General features: G+C 40.3%; 1 protein-coding gene across 3 annotated transcripts in view; it reads right to left on the reverse strand.

The window, feature by feature from the left end:
* Positions 1–7,894: 7,894 nt before the first annotated feature.
* Positions 7,895–24,810, reverse strand: part of LOC144290718 (putative adhesion G protein-coupled receptor E4P) — a 43,270-nt gene continuing 26,354 nt past the window's right edge. For 2 of the 3 annotated variants that reach the window (XM_077860217.1, XM_077860215.1), the window contains 7 exons: positions 19,926–20,120; positions 16,356–16,591; positions 14,465–14,531; positions 13,782–13,873; positions 12,437–12,617; positions 10,327–10,422; positions 7,895–8,232 (listed from right to left, as the gene is read on the reverse strand). In XM_077860217.1, coding sequence (XP_077716343.1) covers positions 8,110–8,232; positions 10,327–10,422; positions 12,437–12,617; positions 13,782–13,873; positions 14,465–14,531; positions 16,356–16,591; positions 19,926–20,120 — 990 coding nt within the window. In that variant the 3' untranslated portion in view covers positions 7,895–8,109. The remainder of the gene's footprint in view (positions 8,233–10,326; positions 10,423–12,436; positions 12,618–13,781; positions 13,874–14,464; positions 14,532–16,355; positions 16,592–19,925; positions 20,121–24,810) is intronic. The other variant, XM_077860216.1, reaches the window with a different exon arrangement.

Below are 24,810 nucleotides of genomic sequence, written 5' to 3' on the forward strand. Positions count from 1 at the left end.
AGCCCCTCTACCTTCTAACTGATAACTGATAATAGAGAGGGAACTGTAGAGTCTTATTTCCTATTTCTCAAGAAGTCTTGGAGGTTTCAAGAGGACCACAATCTGTTGGTGTTATTTCTACAGTTAAGTAGAGGCAAATCAAATTAAAGGCAACATCATGAATACAAACCTCTAGATGCCATTTGCATCCACATCATGCTTACCGCAGAATTCTCTGGTCACTTAGTCACTTGTTGGACACAGAAATAAGGACCAAGGAAGGAGGACATCCCTGACTTTGGGGCACTAATCAGCCAAGCCAGCAACCACCCTGCGAACCCTGCATGCTTGGCAACATTTAAAAACACATCTGCACTCCCATGTGCGTTGCAGCACTCTCTTTTTTTCTTTATTTTATTTTATTATTTTATTTTATATTTTCACTCATATGTGGAATTTATTTATTTATTTATTTATTTATTTATTTATATTGGAGTTCAATTTGCCAACATATAGCATAACACCCAGTGCTCATCCCATCAAATGCCTCCCTCAGTGCCTGTCACCCAGTCACCCCTGCCCCCCGCCCACCTCCCTTCTCACCACCCCTTGTTCATTTCCCAGAGTTAGGAGTCTCTCATGTTCTGTCTCCCTCTCTGATATTTCCCACTCATTTTTTCTCCATTCCCCTTTATTCCCTTTCACTATTTTTTATATTCCCCAAATGAATGAGACCATATAATGTTTGTCCTTCTCCAATTGACTTATTCACTCAGCATAATACCCTCCAGTTCCATCCACATCGAAGCAAATGGTGGGTATTTGTCATTTCTAATGGCTGAGTAATATTCCATTGTATCTTGACAATAGCCAAGATATGGAAACAACCTGTCTATCAAAGCCTGAATGGGTAAAGAATTGTGCCAGAAATATATACCCACATATTTTATTCAGCCTTAAAGAAGAAGGAAACGTTGTCATTGGCAACAACATGGGATCAATCTGGATGATGCAATACTAAGTGAAATAAGCCAAACACAGAAGGACACACATGGCATGATCTCAGTTCTAGGTGGAATCTAAGAAAGCTGAGTACATAGCAGCAGAGGCTAGGATGATGACTGCCAGGACCTGGGGGCAGGGAGAATTGGGGAGATACTGGTCAAAGGATGTAAGGTTTCAGTTGTGTAAGATGAATGAATTTGGGGGGGGTCTGCTTTACAGTGTGGGGACTAGAGCTAACAACATGAGCTTCTATATCTGAAACATGCTGACAGTGCAGCTTCAGTATTCTCATCAAAGCTAAGAGATGGTAACTGTGGGAGGGGATGGATGTGTTAATCAGCTTGAGTGTGGTTATTGCACAGTGTCTGTGTCTATCCAGACATCACGTTGTACGCCGTCAATATATACAATTTTATTTGTTGATCAGGAAAGCCTGCTGGAGAGGAGAAAAAGTAAGTTGAATCAAACCCACAGAACTAGATATTGAATATTAATAAGCGTGTGCCCCTCCGTGTAGGTAAATGAAAGAATGAGGTATCAAGTAGTAATATAGGAACATTTCAGTTCCACATCTCAGACTTGTAGGATTTGATTTGTGAGGTGAAGTTGCTTTTCTTCCCACTTTTCATGGTATTTATGCCATGCAGAAATTACTTTGAAACAGGTGTTCTTATCCTCTCCCTTGCCCTGCCCCGTCTGTTGCAAGCAGACATAGAAATACTAACTGTCCTAATTCTCAGTTCCTTGGACTCTAGCCACTCACTTCTTGGAACTTCCCCCTGTCTGATCTCATCTGCTTGCCAGCCCATATCTCCATTACAGACACCCTGCTGCCAGCCTCTACTTCTTGTTGGAGAATGAGTGATTCTCTCAATAAGCTAAATGAAGTCAATGTCATACTTTGAGGTAGAGATAAACATCTTGTCTATCTCCTAGGTAGTAAATTTGAAGTTCACACTAATATTGGTGGAACACTGTGCTATTCCAAGAGGAGCAGCAAGAACCTAGAGATTCCATATATTGTAGTAGGAGTGGTAGGTTGGGAAGGTTTGAGCCACTTGCCCAAGCCTGGTGGACCTGGGACTCCACACGTGGGTTCTCAGCTCTAGCCATTAGCTTCTGTGCTATAGAATCACATAATTATTGTTCCTTTTTCCTACAATGTGGTTCAGTCTGTCCTCTTCACTCTGTAGAATGACTTTCTCCACTTGGTGAACAGGATCTTCATGGCCATTCCAATGGGACCTTTGACAAAGATTCTCTTCTTGGACTTGGCTGGACTAGGTCAACAACCTTGGGCTTTCGTCTCTGTCCTTGTAGAATCCAGTTTGATAAAAAATCTTGCTAAATCAGTTTAGCAAAATCCCCCATTCCTGGTATCTCTCCACCTTCCATATCTTACCATACTAGCTGCTTTCAGTAAGAAATCCCCTGGCCCTGATGTTTCCTCTTGTTGATTTTACACCCCCTGACTCCCACCCTTCTTGTTGGATGTAAATCTCCAGTTGTCACTGCTGGTATCAGAACTGAGTCCAATTTCCTCCCAGTCTTCAAGACCCTATTGGACTGGTCCTTACACCCATTGAGATGATCCCTCTATTGAATAAATCCTGCATTACTGTTCTCAAGCAAGTTTCCTTGAATGACTTTTTTCCTAGCCGTTAGAGTAGTATTTTTCTTGAACATCTGCCAGGTCCATTCTAGTCTCTTAGTTAAAATGCTTAGGACAGAAAATCTGAGTGGTTAGAGGAAAAGTCAATGAATGGACCCCTTCTGGGTGGCCATACTGCTGCAACTGGCAATGACCAGTAGAGACAATATTATGTGGCATGTGGGGAGCCCCTTCTATGCCAAAGGCAAAAGGATCATGAAAGGAAGCTGACACACTAGCAATTCTGATTTCTAGTTGTAGGTGTAGGCAAGTGTTCTGTCTTTTCTATTGAGTATATATCTGTGCATACTCATAAATATAGCATAAATATAATGAGATGTGGGGGTGAGAAATGATGACCAAGACAGATATAGTGAGAGCATAAGACCTAAACCGGGAACATGAAGGGCCAATCAGCAAGTTCATCATAAACCAGGAGTATTTATTGAGCACTTACTATATGCTGGATATTATTCTAAGCACTGAGAATAGGGAGGTGAATAAAACAGACCAAACCCCCTGCCCTCGCTGCATGGAAACTCCAGTGAGTAACACAAGAAGTAAACCAAATAATAAGTAAATGTCTGTGCAACAATGCTGAGTACTATGGAGTATGCTAAGGCAGGGAAAGGTGATAGAGATTGGGAACAGCTTCACTGTAAAGTGATGTGTGGAGAGAGACTTACAGTGATTGGGAGTCATGAGACATTAGGGGTAAAGAGCACTCTGGGAGGGAACAACAAGATCCCTGCCACTCCTGACACAGAAGTGGGTCTGTTTTGTTTGAGGAGGAGTCAGAAGAGCTGTTCAGCTGGAGAGAGAAGTAGAAGGAAGCTAGAAGGAAAAGAGTAGGAGGTGAACCCCCAGAAGTAAGGGTGAAAGTACCCTTATCTCTGATTTGTGGAGATGCGCCAGGAGGACTCTGGATTGTGGTTATGGGAACTAAGATTTTGAAAAGAGGAAGAACATAATCTGACCTCCATATTGAAGTGAGTTAAGTTGACCCACCATCTCAGTTTGCCATGGGCTGTCCAGTTTTAGTACCATCATTTCCACATCCAGGGAAACTCTTTAGTTCTGGGAAAACTGGATGGTGGGGTAATCAGGGCCCACCCCTGGATGTCATATTGATGACATACATGAGAGCAGATATGGAGGGACCAGTAAAGTGTCCACTGCAGTAGCTCCCTCTTCACTCCTTTACTATAGATAAGATACCAGAAGATTCTCAGCTGTCTGTAAAGAACATTCTCATTTTTGATGAGATGGAAAGGGATGGAGATTGTACCTTTGATGATCTCATCAATTGCTTCACCAGATCTCAACTTGGATTCCATGTCATTTGAACATCTATATCTATTGAGAGTCTTCTTACGATGCAGGGTTGCTTCAGTACGCCTAGAGTGAAGGCTGCAATGCTGAATCTCTAACAAGTCAGTCAGTGCTTTGTTGCTAGTTCCAGGACCTTGCTTTGAGTAGGATGGTGTTTCTCAACCTCATGTAGAGTTTGTTAAGCCATGAATTTCTAGGTTCTCCACTGCAGAGGTTCTGAGTCTGATGGCAATTCCCAGGTGACAGCTGAGGTTTGCATTTGTAACAAGCTGGCAGGCAGTGCTGATGATGCAGAGCTATAGACTCAAGTTTCTCAAACTTTAACTTGCATAGACTTTCATGGAGACCTTGTTACAATGAAAAGCCCAATTCACTAGATCTGGGATAGAGCCAAAGATTCTGCATTTGTACCAAATTTCTAAGTGATTTGGATGACACTATGCTACTGATTATCAGGCCACATTTGGAGCAGAAAGATAGGTCAGTTAAGTTTCTATTACTTGCAACTAAAAGCATCCCTGATTGATGTGATGCCTATATGTGTTTTTGCAGGGAGAAGTCACTTTTTCAAAATCAGAATCTCAAAGTATTCTGTGATGCAATAAAAGAAAATCTTAAGAGCTCCAGGTTAGACACCTTTTGTTTTATTTTCTCTCCTCTGGAACACTAACCCAAACATGGTCCCTTCTAAGCAAAAGTGCATGTTGCATAGAAGCAGAAGTGGGTTTGGGTCAATGGCTCTGCCACAGGGGCTGGGAAGTTCCCAGAAAAGAAAAGCTGGGCAGACAACACAAGAGAAGTTCCCCATAAAACCGCCACCTCCGAGTAAAGATTAGATGTCTAGCAAACACATTCAGGTCTCTGGTCCATTATTCATTTCCTGAAACAGCTGGTTGACCACAAATGATTTCTTCAGGAATTACCTGTTCACTATAAACTAATGTCTAGACCAGTAATTCTCAATGGGATCGTTTTTATACCCAGATGGCAATGCCTGGAGGCATTTTTTTATGGTTGTGATGGTTGTTTGGGATAAAGGCAGTTACTGGCATCTCATTGGTAGAGGCCAGTGATGCTGCTCAATATCCTACAATGAACAGCATAGCCTGCCCACAACCAGTTATTTTCTAGCCCAAAATGTCAACAGTGAAGAGCTTGAGAAGTAATGCGCTAAGTGGAGGCAAGGAACATTTCACTTATCACCTTGTTAATTTATCATTATAATATTTATCATTCTTGCCTTCCAGAAGCTTATAATCTGGGCAAGGAAACACATACATCATGTGTGCAACAGCACACAAAATATAGGGTAAGTCAAATCATATGGATGGCAAGGGAAATGGATTTCTGAGGGCTAGAAGAAGAAAAGGTTCTTGAAGGAGGTAGAGGCTAGTTCTTAAAGAAAGCAAAAGGTTGAGAGAGGCAGAAAGGAGGAAGAAAATGGACTTCATGTTGGGAGGGAGGAAAAATATTGACTAGAGAGTCCAAACCCACAGCACCTAGAACATTTGGCTGATTTATCCTCTTCTTGCAACTGTCTTGGACTTGAAAACAGCAGCAATATTTGTGGAGCTTAAGCACAAGAATTTGTCAACTGCCCTGGAAGGTTGCATTTCATGTAAGTTTAATCTGTGTGAATTTGATGTTGCATGACATAAAAAGAGCACCACAGGCATGCCTTTGGAAACCATGTGAACCTCCCAAAACTTTTACTGTTCAAGAGGAATCACAAAATTTTAAGGCCAGCAAGTGGAGTAAATCATACACTCTGGTTGTATCACTGCCATGTGGAGGAGACACTTGAATGGATTAAGCAGAAAAGGACAGTCTTTGGGCCACCACCTAAAAACTGCACATGAAATCTCTTCAAATGAATCATGGTGACTCTCAGATGCTATTTCTATGCTTCCTGCTGTTATCAAGTAAAATTGTTTTTATTTTATTGTTTTTATTTTATTTTTTTATAAAATTATTTTTATTGGTGTTCAATTTGCCAACATATAGAATAACACCCAGTGCTCATCCCATCAAGTGCCCCCCTCATTGCGCATCACCCAGTCACCCCCACCCCCTGCCCACCTCCCCTTCCACCACCCCTAGTTGGTTTCTCACAGAGATTTCTCATGTTCTGTCTCCCTTTCTGATATTTCCCACTCATTTTTTCTCCTTTCCCTTTTATTCCCTGTCACTATTTTTTATATCCCCCAAATGAATGAGACCATATAATGTTTGTCCTTCTCCAATTGACTTATTTCACTCAGCATAATACCCTCCAGTTCCATCCACATCGAAGAAAATGGTGGATATTTGTCATTTCTAATGGCTGAGGAATATTCCATTGTATACATAAACCACATCTTCTTTATCCATTCATCTTTCAATGGACACCGAGGCTCCTTCCACAGTTTGGCTATTGTGGACATTGCTGCTATAAACATTGGGGTGCAGGTGTCCCGGCATTTCATTGCATTTGTATCTTTGGGGTAAATCCCCCGCAGTGCAATTTCTGGGTCGTAGGGCAGATCTATTTTTAACTGTTTGAGGAACCTCCACACAGTTTTCCAGAGTGGCTGCACCAGTTCACATTCCCACCAACAGTGCAGGAGGGTTCCCCTTTCTCCACATCCTCTCCAACATTTGTGGTTTCCTGCCTTGTTAATTTTCCCCATTCTCACTGATGTGAGGTGGGATCTCATTGTGGTTTTGAATTGTATTTCCCTGATGGCAAGTGATGCGGAGCATTTTCTCATGCTTGCTGGCCATGTCTATGTCTTCCTCTGTGAGATTTCTCTTCATGTCTGTTGCCCATTTCATGATTGGATTGTTTGTTGCTTTGCTGTTGAGTTTAATAAGTTCTTTATAGATCTTGGATACTACTCCTTTATCTGATAGGTTATTTGCAAATATCTTCTCCCATTCTGTAGGTTGTCTTTTAGTTTTGTTGACTGTATCCTTTGCTGTGCAAAAGCTTCTTATCTTGATGAAGTCCCAATAGTTCATTTTTGCTTTTGTTTCTTTTGCCTTCGTGGATGTATCTTGCAAGAGGTTGCTGTGGCCAAGTTCAAAAAGGGTGTTGCCTGTGTTCTCCTCTAGGATTTTGATGGAATCTTGTCTCACATTTTGATCTTTCATCCATTTTGAGTTTATCTTTCTGTATGGTGTAAGAGAATGGTTCTTTTTAAAACACCATCTGGTAACAAAGTTAGTCATGCATTTATTAATTCTAGTGTTGGAAATCACTCCTAGAATCCAATTACTTTGAAAAAGAAATGAGTGGGAAATATCAGAGAGGGAGACAGAACATGAGAGAATCCTAACTCTGGGAAACGAACTAGGGGTAGTGGAAAGGGAGTTGGGTGGGGGGTGGGGGTGTCTGGGTGATGGGCACTGAGGGGGGCACTTGATGGGATGAGTACTGGGTGTTATCCTATATGTTGGCAAATTGAACTCCAATTTAAAAATTTTAAAAAGAAAAAGAAATTAGAAATATTAAAACAAACAAAAAGAGAAAGAAACAACTGCTGTGACCCCCATGCTGCTGGTCTGGGAGTATTCCCACAGGATACATTCGAGATGATACTATACAAACAAAATCAACCCAAGAAACAAGTAGGTTTGAAAATCATCAGGCAAAGAAGATAATGCAGGTCTTTTGACTACAAGACCCTTCTGGTGACAACATGCTCCTAAGCAGGATGGTGGAGGAATTTTGCATTGTAAGAGAGCAACACTCTTTTTAATATTTATTCATATGGGAATTATTGAATTCTGAAAATGTTGAATGATGCAAAATCTTCAGGAGCATAAAATACAACCGATTGCCAAGAGAGAAAAACCTGTCAGGTGAATCCAGATGTTGGACAATAAATCTTGGGCAAGGTAGCAATAGCTAGAAAAAGAAAATACACTTTCTTTCATTACTAAAAATCATTCCTTGAGTATTTAATGGCACATGATATACAATATTGAGTAAGGGTTTCAAAGGTCTCCCAGTGACCCCTTCTATCTCTTGAGATAGAAGCCAAGATAGAGAAAAGTCTCAGAACTGCTTTCAGGAGGAAGATACAGATGATGGCATTTGTCCCATCCATGTGTGACCAGGGGAGGCGCTGTCCAGAACCAGCTCAGGTTTCTATTCTTTGTCAAATAGCACAGACAGGACGAGTCTCAGGCCATAGATTACCAAGAAGCAAGGTCTCTTCTAGGAAAAACTTCTGATGACATCCGTAGTTCCTCCTATTTGGGGAGATAGTAGGTAGAACAATCTGAAGAGAAATTAACACCTCAGGAAATGACAAGCCAGAATTTTTCTAAGGTCTTAGCTCAGTAAAGACACCCTAATATCTGACTTTATAACCTTCTCCCCATCCCAAATGCAATCTATGATGACCTTTTTATTTATCTGAACTTTCACAAACTTTTATAATGTATTTGTTTACCATGTGCCAGGCAGGACTCTAAGCAAGTAACACATATGACCTTGCTTACTTCTCATGATGAGAAAGATACTACTATCATCCTCATCTTACAGACGAAGTCCTGAGGCACAGAGATAGTAAATGGCTAGCACAAGCTCATGCAGCCTGGAAGTGGTGGAGTTAGGACTTGAATTCAGGCACCTTGACTCCCTTCACACAGTGACAGATCACTAAATGCTACAGAGGATCAATAAAGATTGTAAGATTGAATATGTGCTTTTTATTTTTTACCTTTACTTTTATTTAATTTTTTAGAGTGTGTGAGCAAGTTGGGGGGAGGGGCAGAGAGAGGCGGAGAGAAAGAATCTCAAGCAAACTCCATGCCCATCATGGAACTCAATGCAAGGGTCAGTCTTATGACTCTGATATCATGACCTGAACCAAAATCAAGAGTGGGATGCTTCACTGACAGAGCCAACCCAGACACCCTGAATATGTGCTTTATAGAAGGTAAAGTATTGTCCAAAGATAAGAGGATAGGATTACTGTGTGGAGCCTTCTATATAGTTGACTCTTGATAATTTGGTGTTAATAAAAGTAGTAATAAAAGCTGACATGGTTCAGAGTAGAACAAAAAGCTTCCATGTACACTGTTTTGTTCCTCAGTCCATCAGACATTTCAATGATGAATGAATTGAGGCTCAGAGAGGTTAAGCCACTTGCCCAGCATCTGCCAGCTAGAGCCTGAAAGAATCCAGATTCCAATACAAATAGGTGAACCCCAAAATCCATGCTGTGGATCCCACTATGCAACATGTGTTTGGAGACCACATGGGCTGGGACAGTTCTTTTACACAGTTCAGGTAGACACTGTCCTGAACTGCAATCCTTTGACTGCTGGTGATTTCAGCCAAGGGTTGAGCCACTGGCATATGCTGTTAGGACACTATCAGCAGCCAGTTGTCCTCTGTGTGAAAGTACACGTCCCAGGAAGTGGTCCTAAAGTTGTTGATGATCTGGAGTGAATCCCTGTACCCAGCTGAGTAGCTTTGAGCAAACCCTGTGGACTTTCCCACTCTGTGTCCTCATCTATAAACAAGGACCTTAGACACTCAGCAAATTAAATGAGCATCTTTTATGGGCTAGGCATACTCTAGGTAGAAGGAAAATGATAGTAACCACATCACTGAACCTACAGGGGGCAGAGTTTGACCAAAGGTAAACACTTTCATGTTTTCCCCGACTAAGAGAAATATCATACAGAGAGGACGTCATGCAGAGAATTAAAATAGAAGGTGGTAATAGACAGTGAAAGGCTGTCACCATGACCCCCTTCCTGGAAACCAAACTCCCTCCACCCCATGTGTCCTGATTTATCTTCACGGCTCAGTATCTTTCCATATCCCATATCACTTTGTGAAATAGTATATAATCCATGTTTGGGGGTTCATTGTTGGCCTCCCCCATCAGAATTTATTCTATGAAGGCAAGGATTTTAGTCAATGTATCCTCTGGTGTTTCCTCAGAACCTAAAACAGTGACTGGCAATATGGGACAATTAGTAAATATTTGTTAAATAAATGTTGTTATATATATTTAAATTTTGAGAAATATCATTTTGATATTTATGTAAAGACTGGAAAGAGAGAGAGAGAGAGATGAGAGGAGAGAAGAGGGAAAAGAGAAAAGAAAAGGAGAAAGAGAGGAAGGAAGAAAGGAAGGAAAGGAGAAGGAAGGAAGGAAAGAAAGAAGGAAGAAAAAAGAAAAAGAAAGAAAGGAAAACAATTCCATTGGTTTTGGTTTAAAAACCAAAAGCCACCATTATAACAGAGGAAGTAATGCAGTTTCTCTTTTCTTTCAGATCAAGGGACCAGGAAGCTCCTGGCAGTACAAGATTTTGGGTTCAGCAAGTACACAGCACTGCAGAGAAGCTGGTCTTACCATTTTCATTTGGGTCATAGAGTGAGTTACATCAGTGCTCTCAGTTTCAGCCCCTTTGCAGATCCCGCTAAAGCATTTCTTGTATTCCATTCGCACCTGAGGAATATAGAGGTTTATTAAGGAGGTGCTTGATAAGGGAGAAAGGACCTTGATTAGCAGGCTAAAGATATACATGGGAAGTCCCATGGCTACCTTCTCATTGGTTTTCTGTATACTCTCAGCTATCCTTTTGTTGATTCATTCTAAAATTCAAGTTCCTCATTACAGAAAAGGTATCTACTAAATGTCAGGCATCACCTACTCCTTCTAGATTGGTGGTGGTGATGATGATCCTGACAATGAGGAGGAGGAGGATGGTGAAAGTGATGGTGGTGATCATGTGGAATACCTGATGGTCATGATGATGACTCTGATGACAATGAAGATGATGGTGGTGGTGGTGGGGGATTATAACAATAAAGGCCACCATTTATTGAACACTAGCAATCTTCAATACACTTTATATACAATATATCATTTCAGTCTGACATAAGCCAAATGAGGAAGGTTCTTCTGTTATCCCCAATTAAAAATAAAGAAGCTGAAGCTGTTGGAAATAAATGGACTTGTCTCATATCCTACAGCCAGCATTCAATACCTCTTCATTCTCACTCCAGAGCCCTGACACTAACCACTATCTGAACCAATCCTTAGATTTCATGAATTCCTTCCTGAAACATGCTTAACATGTTTTAAGATAGTTAAACATTTCATATTAAACATTATTTCACTAAGACACTTGAGTTATACTTTATTCTAGGTGTGAGGAATACTAAGCATTAAGAAGGCCCTAGAAGATGAAAGAGAAATTAATGAAGTGTTATGATGGCATTTTTGCCACCACCATTTAATTGCTGGTAGTTCTGATCAATAGAAAAGGGAGAAATGCCAGAAAAACTGTTTCTAATCTTCTAAGAGAAATAAAAATATAATGATGACCCTCTGAAGAACTTAATGTGTGCCAAGGACTGTGCTAGGAGATTTATATTTCAATAGCTCATCTAATTCTCAACCCTGTGAGGCAGGTGTTGCCATTTACACAGGTGAGAAGTTTGAGGCTCAGAGAGGATAAGAAGGCTGCCCAAGGTCACAGGGCAACCTACTCAGTAGAAAACCTGACATTAGAGCTGAAGTCTCTCTGTTTTTGGTATATTCAGCCAAATTTTTCAGTGCCCTGCCCTAAGTGCACTACACTATAAGAGGTTATGTGTCTTTCTAGTGAACTTAGGTGTGGCCAAGTAATCTGCTCTGGCCAATGAAGAAAGCTAATTAAGCTACACTTATCAGGATCTCCTTTCCCTTTGCCATGAGAATATCAGTGTTCTAAATAAGGGCTGCCCTTCAACCTATATCCCAGAGTGAAAACAATGTAGATCAAGCCATGGATATGTAGATTGGGCAAGAAATAACCTTTATTTTTATAAACCACAGAAATCAGGGGGTGGTGGCTCTTTGTTACTGCAGCATAATCTCCCTTATCCTGACTGATACATGCTCTGCTATGAACTGAACTATGTCTCCTCAAAATTCACATGTAAAAGCCCTAACCTCCCAGTGTGACTGTATTTGGAGATATGATGCCCTTTATAGAAATGATTAAGATTAAATGAGGTCATAAGGGTACATCCTTGATCCAAAAAGATTAATGTCCCAAAAAGGAGAAGCATAAAATCTCTCTCTTCCATGTAAGGCCAGAGCAAGAAAGTGGCCCTCTGCAAAAAAGAACAGAGCTCTCACCAGAACCTAATAGCACAGGCACACTGACCTCAGATTTCCAGCCTCTAGAATTATAAGAGAAATCTCTGTTGCCCAAGCCATACAGTCTATGGTATTTTGATATCATCTGCAGCAGACAGAAGCACACTCTTAAGAGATAGGTTGGAATGCGAAGGCTAGTTAGGAGCTAGGGCAGCTCAGAGCACATGTCATACTGAAGCATAACCTAAACCCTCTTCCCAGAAGGAAGGCAGCACCAAATACAAACATAAAACATCAGAAGGGTGAGAATGGGACCAACCATTCAGTAAGACTTTTTGTCTTGGCTGGCAAGAGACAAAATAATTAGGCTTACCTGGCGATTAAGGAGACAGTGTACCACAAAGAGCAAAATGCCTTGCAGGACATTGATGATGGTGAATGTGTATGCCATGACTAATCTGATCACCTTCCCCAGCTCTTCAACCATAAAAAATCCAAGGCCCCAAGAACAGCCCAGGATAAATAGCTGAGCAATGGCTTTAAATGTTATGACTCTGCAAAGGAAAAGGAGCAATAATGACTATCATTGATCACTATGTGTTGCGCACTGTTGGTTTGCACAAATCACCTGAGTTAAACTTTACATCAACCTCATGTGCTTAAGTGGTTTATGCAAAGTCATACAGCTCAAAGATGAGAGAAAACTCATGTTCCAATCATTATCGAGAGTAATGGTTTCTCCTAACCTTGGAAATGATTTATCTGCAAGTCTTTTATTTGGATCTATTGGAAGCAGTGTGGAACATGCCTTCTAGGATATTTTTTTGAAAATGTAATTGAGGATGATATGACTTCAGAACATAACAGCTGTTGGGTTCCTTCAACTGAAAATTGTGTTTTATAAAACAGAACAGGGTTGTTGATGGCAACTGTCTAGGAGAGCTTACGTGTGTGAGATGATATGTGTGCCTGCACACAGGGGTGTGAGCCTACACTCCTCCAACACCTGTAGAGGGATGAGGAAATACCTAGAAGGGTGATGTTTGACCCTTCAGGATGGAAAACACTAAGGCTAAGAAATGTTAGTTTGGTCTGAGAAGTAGATGAGATGAAAGCCAGGGTCTGAAGTTGGAAAGATATTCCTTTAAGTTCTGTATACATGACTCACCAATGCAAGGTTCTAGCCCACTGTTGGGTAAAATAAGCAGTTGTTCATCTTATCAATGGGGGCTGGTACTCATATCCACCACATAGATTGGAGTTATGAGCATTCAGTGAAAGAATATTGGTAAATTTCCAACATCTACCAAGTCCCTAGTTAACGTCAGTTGCTCTTATCATTAATTTCAATCATTTAGATCAGCACCAGTAAGAAATGAACATCTCCAATAAAGGATAACAGAGTCCCTAGAAGTAGGTGGATTTACAAGGTGGGGGAGGCAGGATAACACTGATTCTCTTGGCATGAATTTCATATGATGATTATGTTACACAAAGGAGGCACCCAATAAATATTTGTTGAATAAAGAGATCAAGGAGTACATGAAGCTACCTAAGATTATAGTTTTTACCTCTAGAAGTTGTACCTCACATACTCTTTATCCAGTCCTAGGAAATGTTGTATCAGATTTTTGTATGGGTTTTTCTTTCCTAGTTAGAAAGAAAAGTAGTCCTGTAGGAGAAATCTGTGGATACCACTGATTCTGGGAACTTCTTACCTGGTGTCCTGAATGGTAGAAACTTCATGATTGAGGGAGGAAAGCTTGCTTCTCAAAATCCACAGAATTTGGAAATACAGCACCAAGTTTATCTGTGGACACAAAATGAAAACCCGAATTGGAATTTTATTTTGAGGCCATGGCAGGCAACTCAATTTGAGGTAGACCTAAGAATCTTTTTCCAAAAGATACGGGCTTCATAGAATGCTATGAGCATATGCTCTGGTCTTTTATACAGCACATGGTATGTATATGTACCTGTGGCACTTGGTGCTTGATTAGGGTGACTATATAGTTATCATTCACACCAAGTCACCTTGAAAGTGAAAGAGTACTATTAATTTCTATACCAGGATAATGGATGTGATCAGGAAATTTCTGATGAACAGGAGAACATGTCACTCTGTGCAGAGTAGATACTTGTTAAATATTTGCTGAATGAAGAAACGTGGGATTTTTAGAAGAATTCCCAGCAGAGGGTTATACTCCATCAAAGCAACAAGTGAACCAGGGGGAAGCAGGGAAAGACAGATGAAGAGAGCATTTCCAGGAAGAGGAGTTCATCACATTAGGTTATATTTTCTTAGCTTCACATCATTTCTACTTTCACAGAAGGAATCACACTCTATGTTTGGCCAACCCAGGGCAGGCACTCCCATAAATAACTATCGCTAGTCACTCACGAAGATAATGACTGCCACTGGGCCCATGAAACTCCAGATGAATGCTCTATCGAACTTGAGCCAGCAGCTGTCGAGAGAAGGTTACACATGGGTTCGCATCTGACACAAGCTGTATACTCTAAGTTCAGTTACCCCAAATGTAAGTGGGGGCAAACAGAAGTATTGAAAAGATTAAATGATTACAGCGGCTATATTGCCAAATCTTGATGTTAAGTAGAGTCAGTCCTCTGACTTTGTTCTTTCCTCAATATTGTGTTAGCTCTTCAGGATCTTTTGCTTCTCTAAATAAACATTAGAATCAGTTTATCAATATCTACAAAATAATTTTCTGGGATTGTCGTTGTGAATGCATTGAATCTATAGGTCAAGTTAGAAAGAATTGACTGACTCCTCGGCAATATTAATTCTTCCTCTCCATGAACAATGACCATCTCTCCATTTATTTGAATCTTCTTTGATTTCTTTCATCACGTTTTTGCAGTTTTCCTCATCTGGATCTTGTAGGAAAGATCAAATGAGATCATGTGTATATAGATTTTGAATATGTTTCCTGGCGAAGAGGTGGGGCTCAGTTAATAGTACCCTATTAGTAACAATTGGTATAAGAGAGTAAAAATAGTAATTTAACTAGAGCAAGAAAACCTACCAATGCTAATGAAGTATATTCATATACGAAGTACGCTGTTGCCCAAGTACTTTTTATTATGTCATGGCTTATGTTGGCAAAGATAGTCAAATTATTCTGAACAGAAACCTGGCAGCATAAAACTATTAAATCTAACAAGTTTGTCAACACTTAGTGAACAGAAAAGCTCCTGTGCTTATGTTCTATACCAAGTGTTACAAATGATAGCCCACAGGCCAAATCCAGTCCACCACTTGTTTTTGTAAACAAAGTTTTATTGAAACACAGCCACATTCATCCATTTAATATGGTCTATGAATTGGCTGCTCCCCCACTCTAAGGGCAAAGTTCAGTAACTGTCACAAATACCATATGGCTCATGAGACAAAAAGTTACCACTTGATGCCTTATAGAAATTTTGTCCACCCCTGCTCTATGCTACCATAATATCCCCAGAATCATTCTGGCCGGATGTTTGGTTTAAGCTGGAGACAGGGCATCTTTTTTCCTTCAAAAGCATCACCTTAAAAAAAAAAAAAAAAAAAAAAAAGCATCACCTTCATTACGTTGTTTTAGCACATGCCCGCCTACTCCCTAACAGAAACCCCATTGCCAAAACACTAACATCTTCAACTAACTTTGCAGAGCTTTGCAAACTTCCTTAGTGAGGCAATAATCCCTTTAGTGAAGAATTCTGACTTCAGCTGTGATCTTGAGAAAGTTTCTTCGATGCACTAAGCCCCAATATGACATCATGAACAGTGCTGACCCCACAGGATTACAGGGAGAATAAGATGAAATATAGGCTATCTATGAGGCATCACAAGCCTTCCAATTTGCTGCTATTGTTACTCTTTTCATTTTGGGGATGAATCTCAACCTCTTCAGCCACTCTTTCAGAATCCTACAGAGCACAGAGGCTACAGGTGGGCTTTTTCATCCTTGAAGTTATTGAATGTACTTTTTGTCCCTAATATCCTGAAGTTGTAATCAAAATTTAATGTGTAAGTACATTTGTCTGAAAGGTACATTTCCCTGTTTGGGGAAATAGGCCCTGGATTTCACCAAGTCTCAAAAGGATCCAGCCCCCAAAGATGCTGAGAACCATTTCTCTAGGGATTTCTAAGAGAAAATAGAATTCTGGCTTATAAAGAGACTGGTTTGAGGAATAATTTACAATGGGAAATGGACTGAAATGTTTTTGGTTTCTGATCGTGTGTCAGCCATAGACACCAATTCCACCATCACGGCATACATCATGCTTACTGTGTGTGTGTTCCATAATTTTGGGGTCCTATTACTGCAGACACAGCCACAATCAGAGCTGGAATCCCATAGCCAAAAGGGTACATGAACTTCTTCTTGAATTTGCCTGTACTGGTGTAGTTGGCCACCTTGAGATTCCTAACAGTGAGGAAGAGATGCAGCCCTTCAAGGAGCATCCAGGTGAAGGCGGCCAGGTAGAGGTAGTGCAGCACCCCTGCAATGATGGAGCACAGCACCTGGAGGGGAGACAACAATTAGGAATGTGTTTTGTACCCCTGTACCCAATTATGTCCTTAGCATTTAGCATTACTTGGGTGTGGCCTGCATTTTCAATTCTAACACCTGTAATATTTTACCTGGGAGCAACACAATTTGGGGAGCTCTCAGTGACCCCATGCTTACCTCATATACAGGGCAAGCCAGAAATACCAAGGAATGAATGTCATAGGAAGAGTCCTCAGATCCATGACAGATGAAACTTGATAGATGAATAGTCCATGGCCCTTGCCCTTTGTGTGGGTGTGATGCTTATTTTTATGTATCAACTCAACTGAGGTAATGAATGCCCAGATAACAGGTAAAACATTATTTCTGGGTGTGTCTGATAGGGTGCTTCAGGAAGACATTAGCATTTGAGTCAGTAGGCTGAGTAAAGAAGATCACACTCACCAATGAGGGCAGGCATCAACCATTCCACCTGAAGTCTAAAAGTAACATATGGAGGAAAGGAGAATTTGCTCTCTCTGCTTGAGCTGGGACATCAAGCTCTCAGACATTGGTGGTTGTGGTTCCAATAAACAAAACAGACCATTTTATAAAAACTGATTTTTTGTGTGTTTTTTACAGAAACAGAGTGGGCCAGAATCAGCCTCAGCACTTACTCTGTCAATCTGCCCATTTCCTAATGAGGAAATTGGAGCCCAAAGAGGTAAAATCTCACCCAAGATCACACAGCTAGTAAAAAATAAAAATGTACTTGAAACCCTGTCTCCAGAGATTGTACTTACTCTTAACCATAGCAATATACTGCCTCCCAAGGAGGAAAACAGTGCTTTTGTAACCTTCTGGCTCTGAGATCATAGTCTTTTAGGGTTAAAAGGAGTTTTGGAAAACAGCTAGTTCCAATTCTTCCTGGATATTATGATGCCTGTGATCATAATGGAGACAAAAGCTAATGTTGTTAGTATAGCAAAGCCACTGTCACTCAGAATTAAAAACTCCCTCCACCTCTGATTCCAGACTATAGATTGTCATTAGGATGGGACTTCCAGCTAGAGAATACACCACCCTGCTCCCCTGTTGTCAGGTGGGACCATACCACGGATTTATAGCCAGTAGAATGTGAAGGGACATGATTTACACAACTTTCTAAGAGGGCCTGTATAAACCTCCCTCGTGGGACTCTGCCGTGTTTTTTCTTTTCAGTTGGGTAAAATGAAAAGGACTCTTGGATGACCTTTAGAGTTGTCTTGGATGACCTTTAAAGTTGTTCATAACTGTTTGTGGGAATGTGAACTGGTGCAGCCACTCTGGAAAACTGTGTGGAGGTTCCTCAAAGAGTTAAAAATAGATCTGCCCTATGACCTAGGAATTGCACTGCTGGGGATTTACCCCAAAGATACAGATGCAATGAAATGCCGGGACACCTGCACCCCGATGTTTATAGCAGCAATGTCCACAATAGCCAAACTGTGGAAGGAGCCTCGGTGCCCATTGAAAGATAAATGGATAAAGAAGATGTGGTCTATGTATAGAATGGAATATTACTCAGCCATTAGAAATGACCAATACCCACCATTTTCTTCGACGTGGATGGAACTGGAGGGTATTATGCTGAGTGAAATAAGTCAATCGGAGGAGAACAAACATATGGTCTCATTCATTTGGGGAATATAAAAAATAGTGAAAGGGAATAAAGGGGAAAGGAGAGAAAATGAGTGGGAAATATTAGGGAGGGAGACAGAACATGAGAGACTCCTAACTCTGGGAAACGAACTAGAGGTGGTGGAAAGGGAGGTGGGCGGGGGGTGGGGGTGACTGGGTGACGGGCACTGAGGGGGGCACTTGATGGAATGAGCACTGGGTGTTATTCTATATGTTGGCAAATTGAACTCCAATAAAAAATTAAAAAATTAATAAATAAAAATAAAAAATATGTAAAAAATAATAAAATAAAATATTTGACGAAAAACAAACAAAGTTGTGCATAGAAGGGACGCCTGGGTGGCTCAGCAGTTGAGCGTCTGTCTTCAGCTCAAGGTGTGATTCCTGGGTCCTGGATGGAGTCCCACATCGGGCTTCCCTTGGGGAGCCTGCTTCTTCCTCTGCCTGTGTCTCTGCCTCTCTTTCTGTGTCTCTCATGAATAAATAAACAAAATCTTAAAAAAAATAAAGTTGTGCATAGAAGACAGAAAAGCTTCCATCAGCCTGAGGTTGGAAGATAGACACTTTTCAAACCTGTTTGTCCACCCTCTATGGTACAGAAGGGGGAAATTAATCACTCTTGTGATAACCCACTGACATTTTGGAGTTTATTTATTATAGGAACTATTGTTACCTTACTTAATACCATCAGCCTAACTCTCAATCAGCTTGATAAATGGCTTCTCAGCAAGTACAGGTCTCATTCAGAGCTACAGATGAGGAGAGTTGAAATGGAAACTTGCTTTTCCCCCTAATACCATCACTGCTGACTCTTTATTTTGTAATTTTTTACTTATTTTAAAAAATTTAAAATTTAAATTCATTTAGTTAACATATAGTGTATTATTAGCTTCAGGTGTAGAATTCAGTGAATCATCAGTTGTATACAACACCCAGTGCTCATTACATCAAGTGTCCTCCTTGATGCCCATCATTCAATTACCCCATCCCCCCACCCACCTCCCCTCCAGCAACCCTCAATTTGTTTCCTAGAGTTAAGAGTCTTTTGGGGACACTGAGTGGCTCAGTTGGTTGAACAATCAACTCTTGGTTTCAGTTCAGTTCATGATCTCAGGTTGTGGGATCAAGCCCCTCACAGGGCTCCATGCTCAGCAGAGTCTGCTTGGGATTCTCTCTCTCTGCCTCTTCCCCTGCTTTCTCTCTCTCTCTCGAAATAAATAAATCTTGGGAAAAAAGAGTCACTTATGGTTTGCCTCCCTTTCTGTTTTTATCTTATTTTATTTTTCCTTCCCTTCCCCTATGTTCATCTGTTTTATTTCTTAAATTCCACATATGAGTAAAATCATGTGGTATTTGTCTTTCTCAGACTTATTTTTTAAAAGATTTTTATTTATTTATTCATGAGAGACACAAAGAGAGGCAGAGACATAGGCAGAGGTAGAAGCAGGCTCCCCAGAGAGAGCCCGATGTGGGACTCGATCCTAGGACCCTGGGGTCATGACCTGAGCCAGAGGTTGAGGCTCAACCCACTCATCCCTCAGACTGATTTATTATGCTTAGCATAATACTCTCTAGTTCCATCCATACTGTTACCATCACTGCTGTCTCTTGTCTTCTCCCTCCTTCCTCAAGACAAGATGGCTAGATTTGATTATGACAGCAAGGTGATTTGGTTAAATCACCTACCTCAGGCTTAGTTTGATTAATCCCTGTAAGGAAGAGCAGGTGGGCCAGGAAGAGGCAAATGGAGAGCTGCAAGTGGAGGGAGGTACTCATGTTCTGGATGGATCGGCATAGGAGGAAGGTGAGGGCTGCCAGGAGGAGGCACAGCAGAGAGAGGCTCAGTCCCACATAGGTGATCACAGTCAGCACAGGATCCACCTATAAGCCACCAAAGGAAGAATCCGTTATCGTTTCCAATTCTGCAGTTATGTTTCTGATGGAGAGTCTGATAGGCTTCCCAGTTCAGTCCCTTATACAACTGACTTGACCTCTCTGAGATTTGATGTTTCCATCTTCAAAATGGGTGCACTCATAGCATCCAGCACACAAGGCTATCAAGAAACCAAAACCCTAGCCTGGTGCTATCCAAAAGAAATATGTGAGCCACATGTGGAATTTTAAATTTTCTAGTAGCCATACCTTTTAAAATGTCAAACGAATCAGGTCAAATTAACTTAATCGTATATATTCAAAATATTATCAGTACAATGTATTGAATATAACATAATCAATATAAAAAAATGCAATGAGTTCAGATTACAATCAATGTAAAACAATTGTTAATGAGATATTTAAGAGAGGGGGTCCAAGATAGTGGAGGAATAGACCTTAGTTTCATCTGGTCCTGGGAATTCAGCTAGATTGCTATCAAATCATTCTGAACACCTGCAAACTCAACCGGAGATCTAAAAAAAGAATAGCTGCAACTCTAAACAGTCATCCCAACTCCCCGCCCACCTCCCTTTCCACTACCCCTTGTTCGTTTCCCAGAGTTAGGTATCTCTCATGTTTTGTCACCCTCACTGATATTTTCACTCATTTTCTCTCCTTTCCCCTTTATTCCCTTTCACTATTTTTTATATTCCCCAAATGAATGAGACCATATAATGTTTGTACTTCTCTAATTGACTTATTTCATTCAGCATAATACCCTCCGTTCCATCCACGTCGAAGCAAATGGTGGAAGGGGGCACTTGGCAGGATGAGCACTGGGTGTCATGCTATATGTTGGCAAATTGAACTCCAATTTAAATAAATAAATAAATAAATAAATAACCACTTTCTGCAAGGTAGAAGGAGTTGAGAAGTGAATCTGAGGAGATATCTGGGAAGATAAATCAAGGAGGGGAGGGAACATCCAGAAGCTGGCTACCAGAAAGTGATATAGCACCAGAGAGCAAAATCAGAACTTTTAGAAGTCTGCTCCAGTGAGGGATGTCCCTGCCTCAAAGGTGCTCAAGTGGTGAAACCAAGCAGTATCCTAGGTGGAACAGTGTGGTCTCAGGATCCTCAGGGTCATAGGAAGAGTAGGGGTGCTGGAGTGTGGTAGAGTTCCCGGCATCAGAACGAGGAAGCTAGCTGCAATCAGGGAGCCCAGGAGTGGGCTCTTAGCTCAAGGTTGCCATATACTAGAAAGGAACAGAGACAATATACAGAAACAATGACTTTACAGGTAATACAATGGCACTAAATTCATATCTTTCAAAATGGGCTAAATGCCCCAATCAAAAGACACAGGATATCAGATTGGATAAAAAAGCAAGACTCACTGATATGCTGTCTGCAAGAGACTCACTTTAGACCTAAAAACACCTCCAAATTTAAAATGAGGTGTTGGAGAACCATTTATCACACTAATAGACATCAAAAGAAAGCTGAGGTGGCAATCCTTATATCAGACAAATTAGATTTTAGACCAAAGACTGTAATAAGAGATAAGGAAGGACACTATCTCATAATTAAAGGGTCTATCCAACAAGAAGATCTAACAATTGTAAATATTTATGCCCCTCACATGGGAGAAGCCAATTATATAAACTAATAAGAAAATTAAAGAAACACATCGATTATAATACATTAATAGTAGGGGATTTTAAACTCCACTCACTGCAATGGACATATCATCTAAGCAGAAAATAAACAAGGAAACAAGGGCTTTGAATGACACACTGGACCAGATGTACTTCACAGATGTATACAGAGCATTCCATCCTAAAGCAACAGAATACACATTCTTCTCAAGTGCACCAAAAACATTCTCCAGAATAGATCATATACCGGGTCACAAATCAGGTCTCAATCTGTACCAAAAGATTGAGATCTTTCCCTGCATATTTTCAGACTCCACCCTGAAATTGCTAGAATTTATATAGGAATTCAGGAATGTGGCAGCATATAGAATAAATGCATAGAAATAATTTGCATTTCTATACACTAACAATGAGACAGAAGAAAGAGAAATTAAGGAGTCGACCCCATTTACAATTGCAACCAAAACCATAAGATACCTAGGAATAAACCTAACTCAAGAGGTAAAAGATCTGTACTCTAAAAGCTAGAGAACTATTATGAAAGAAATTGAGGAAGACACATAGAAATGGAAAAATATTCCATGCTCATGGATTGGGAGAACAAATATTGTTAAAATGTCTATGCTACCTAGAGCAATCTATACATTCAGCGTAATCCCTATCAAAATACCATCAACTTTTTCTCATAGAGCTAGAACAAATAATCCTAAAATCTGTATGGAACCAGAGAAGATCCCAAAGAGCCAAAGGAATGTTGCAAAAGAAAACCAAAGCTGATGTCATCACAATGCCGGACTTCAAGCTTTATTATAAAGCTGTAATCATCAAGACAGTATGGTCCTGGCACAAAAACAGACACATTGATCAATGGAACAGAATAAAGAGACAAAACATGAGAGACTAAGTCTGGGAAATGAACAAGGGGTAGTGGAAGGGAAGGTGGGTGGGGGGATAGGGTGACTGGGTGATGGGCACTGAGGAGGGCACTTGACCGGATGAGCACTGTATATTATACTATATGTTGGCAAATTGAACTCCAATAAAAAAAAAAAAAGAGCCCAGAAATGGGCACTCAACTCTATGGTCAACTAATCTTTGACAAAGCAGGAAAGAATATCTAATGGAAAAAAAAAACCAAACTCCTCAACAAATAGTATTGAAAAAATTGGACAGCCTCATGGAAAAGAATAAAACCAGACCATTTCCGACATCACACACAAAATTAGACTCAAAATGGATGAAAGACCTAAATATGAGACAGGAATCCTTCAAAATCCTGGAGGAGAATAGAGGCAGCAGCCTCTATGACCTCAGTTGCAGCAATTTCTTGCTAGACATGTCTCCAAAGGCAAGGGAAACGAAGGCAAAAATGAATTATTGGGACTTCAAGATAAAAAGCTTTTGCACAGTTAAGCAAACAGTTGACAAAACTGAAAGACAACGGACAGAATGGGAGAAGATATTTGTAAATGTCTTATCAGATGAAGGGCTACTATCCAAAATCTATAAAGAACTTATCAAACTCAGCAGCCAAAGAACAAATAATCTAATCAAAAATGGGCAAAAGAGATGAAAAAACAGTTCTCCAAAGAAGACATACATATGGCCAACAGACACACGAAAAAATGCTTCGCATCATTTGCCATCAGGGAAATACAAATCAAAACCACAATGAGGGGATCCCTGGGTGGCATAGCGGTTTAGCGCCTGCCTTTGGCTCAGGGTGCGATCCTGGAGACCCGGGATCGAGTTCCGCGTCGGGCTCCAGGTTCATGGAGCCTACTTCTCCCTCTGCCTGTGTTCTGCCTCTCTCTCTCTCTCTCTCTCTCTCTCTCTCTCTGTGACTATCGTAAATAAATAAAAAATTTTAAAAAAAACCAATGAGATACCACTTTGCACCAGTCATAATGGCTAAAATGAACAAGTCAGGAAACGACAAATGTTAGTGAGGATGTGGAGAAAGAGGAACTCTACATTGTTGGTAGGACTGCAAGCTGATGCAGTCACTTTGAAAAACAGTACAGATGTTCCTCAAAAAGTTGAAAATAGAGCTCCCTATGACCCAGCAATCGCACTAGTTTTTACCTGAAAGGTACAAATGTACTGATCTGAAGGGGCACTTGCACCCCAATGTTTATAGCAGCAATGTCCACATTAGCCAAACTCTGGAAAGAGCCCATATGTCCATCAATCGATCAATGGATAAAGATGTGGTATATATATATATATTCAATGCCCTACTATTCAGCCACCAAAAAAGAAAAGAAAAAAAGAAAAGAAAAGAAAAAAGAAAGAAAGAAAAGAAAAAGAAAAGAAAAGAAAAGAAAAGAAAAGAAAAGAAAAGAAAAGAAAAGAAAAGAAAAGAAATCTTGCCACTTGTAACAATGTCAATGGAACTAGAGGATATTATGCTAAGCTACATAAATCAATCAGAGAAAGATAATTATCATATGATCTCACTCATGTGGAATTTAAGAAACAAAACAGTGGTCATAGGGGAAGAGAGAAAAAATAAGACAAAATCTGAGGGGGAGACAAACTATAAGAGACTCTTAATCATAGGAAATAAATTGAGGATTGCTGGAGGGGAAGGGACTGAGGAGATGGGGTAACTGGGTGACAGATATTAAGGAGGGCATCTGATGTCATGAACACTGGGCATTATATAAGATTGATGGATCAGTGACCTCTACCTCTGAAACTAATACATTATATATTAATTAATTGGACTTAAACCTAAAAAATAAAATAATTTTTAAAAATGAGATATCTGATACTTTTTTTATATTAAGCCTTCAAAATCCAGCACATATTTTTTGCTTATGACACATCTGAGTTCAGATGCTATTGTTTTCAGTGATAAAAGTGAAATGAAGTCCTACCAATGAAGTTGTATTTAATGGAAAAATATTTCACACTGCTTCTTAATTTAAATAAATTAAAATTTAATTTAATTTAATTTAATTTAAAAATTGGTTCTCAGTCACACTAGCCACATTTCAAGTGCCCAATAGCCACATGTGGCTGATGATCCTATT

This window comes from Canis aureus, chromosome 19 (assembly GCF_053574225.1).
Source record: "Canis aureus isolate CA01 chromosome 19, VMU_Caureus_v.1.0, whole genome shotgun sequence".
In the NCBI taxonomy this organism is placed as follows: Eukaryota; Metazoa; Chordata; class Mammalia; order Carnivora; family Canidae; genus Canis; species Canis aureus.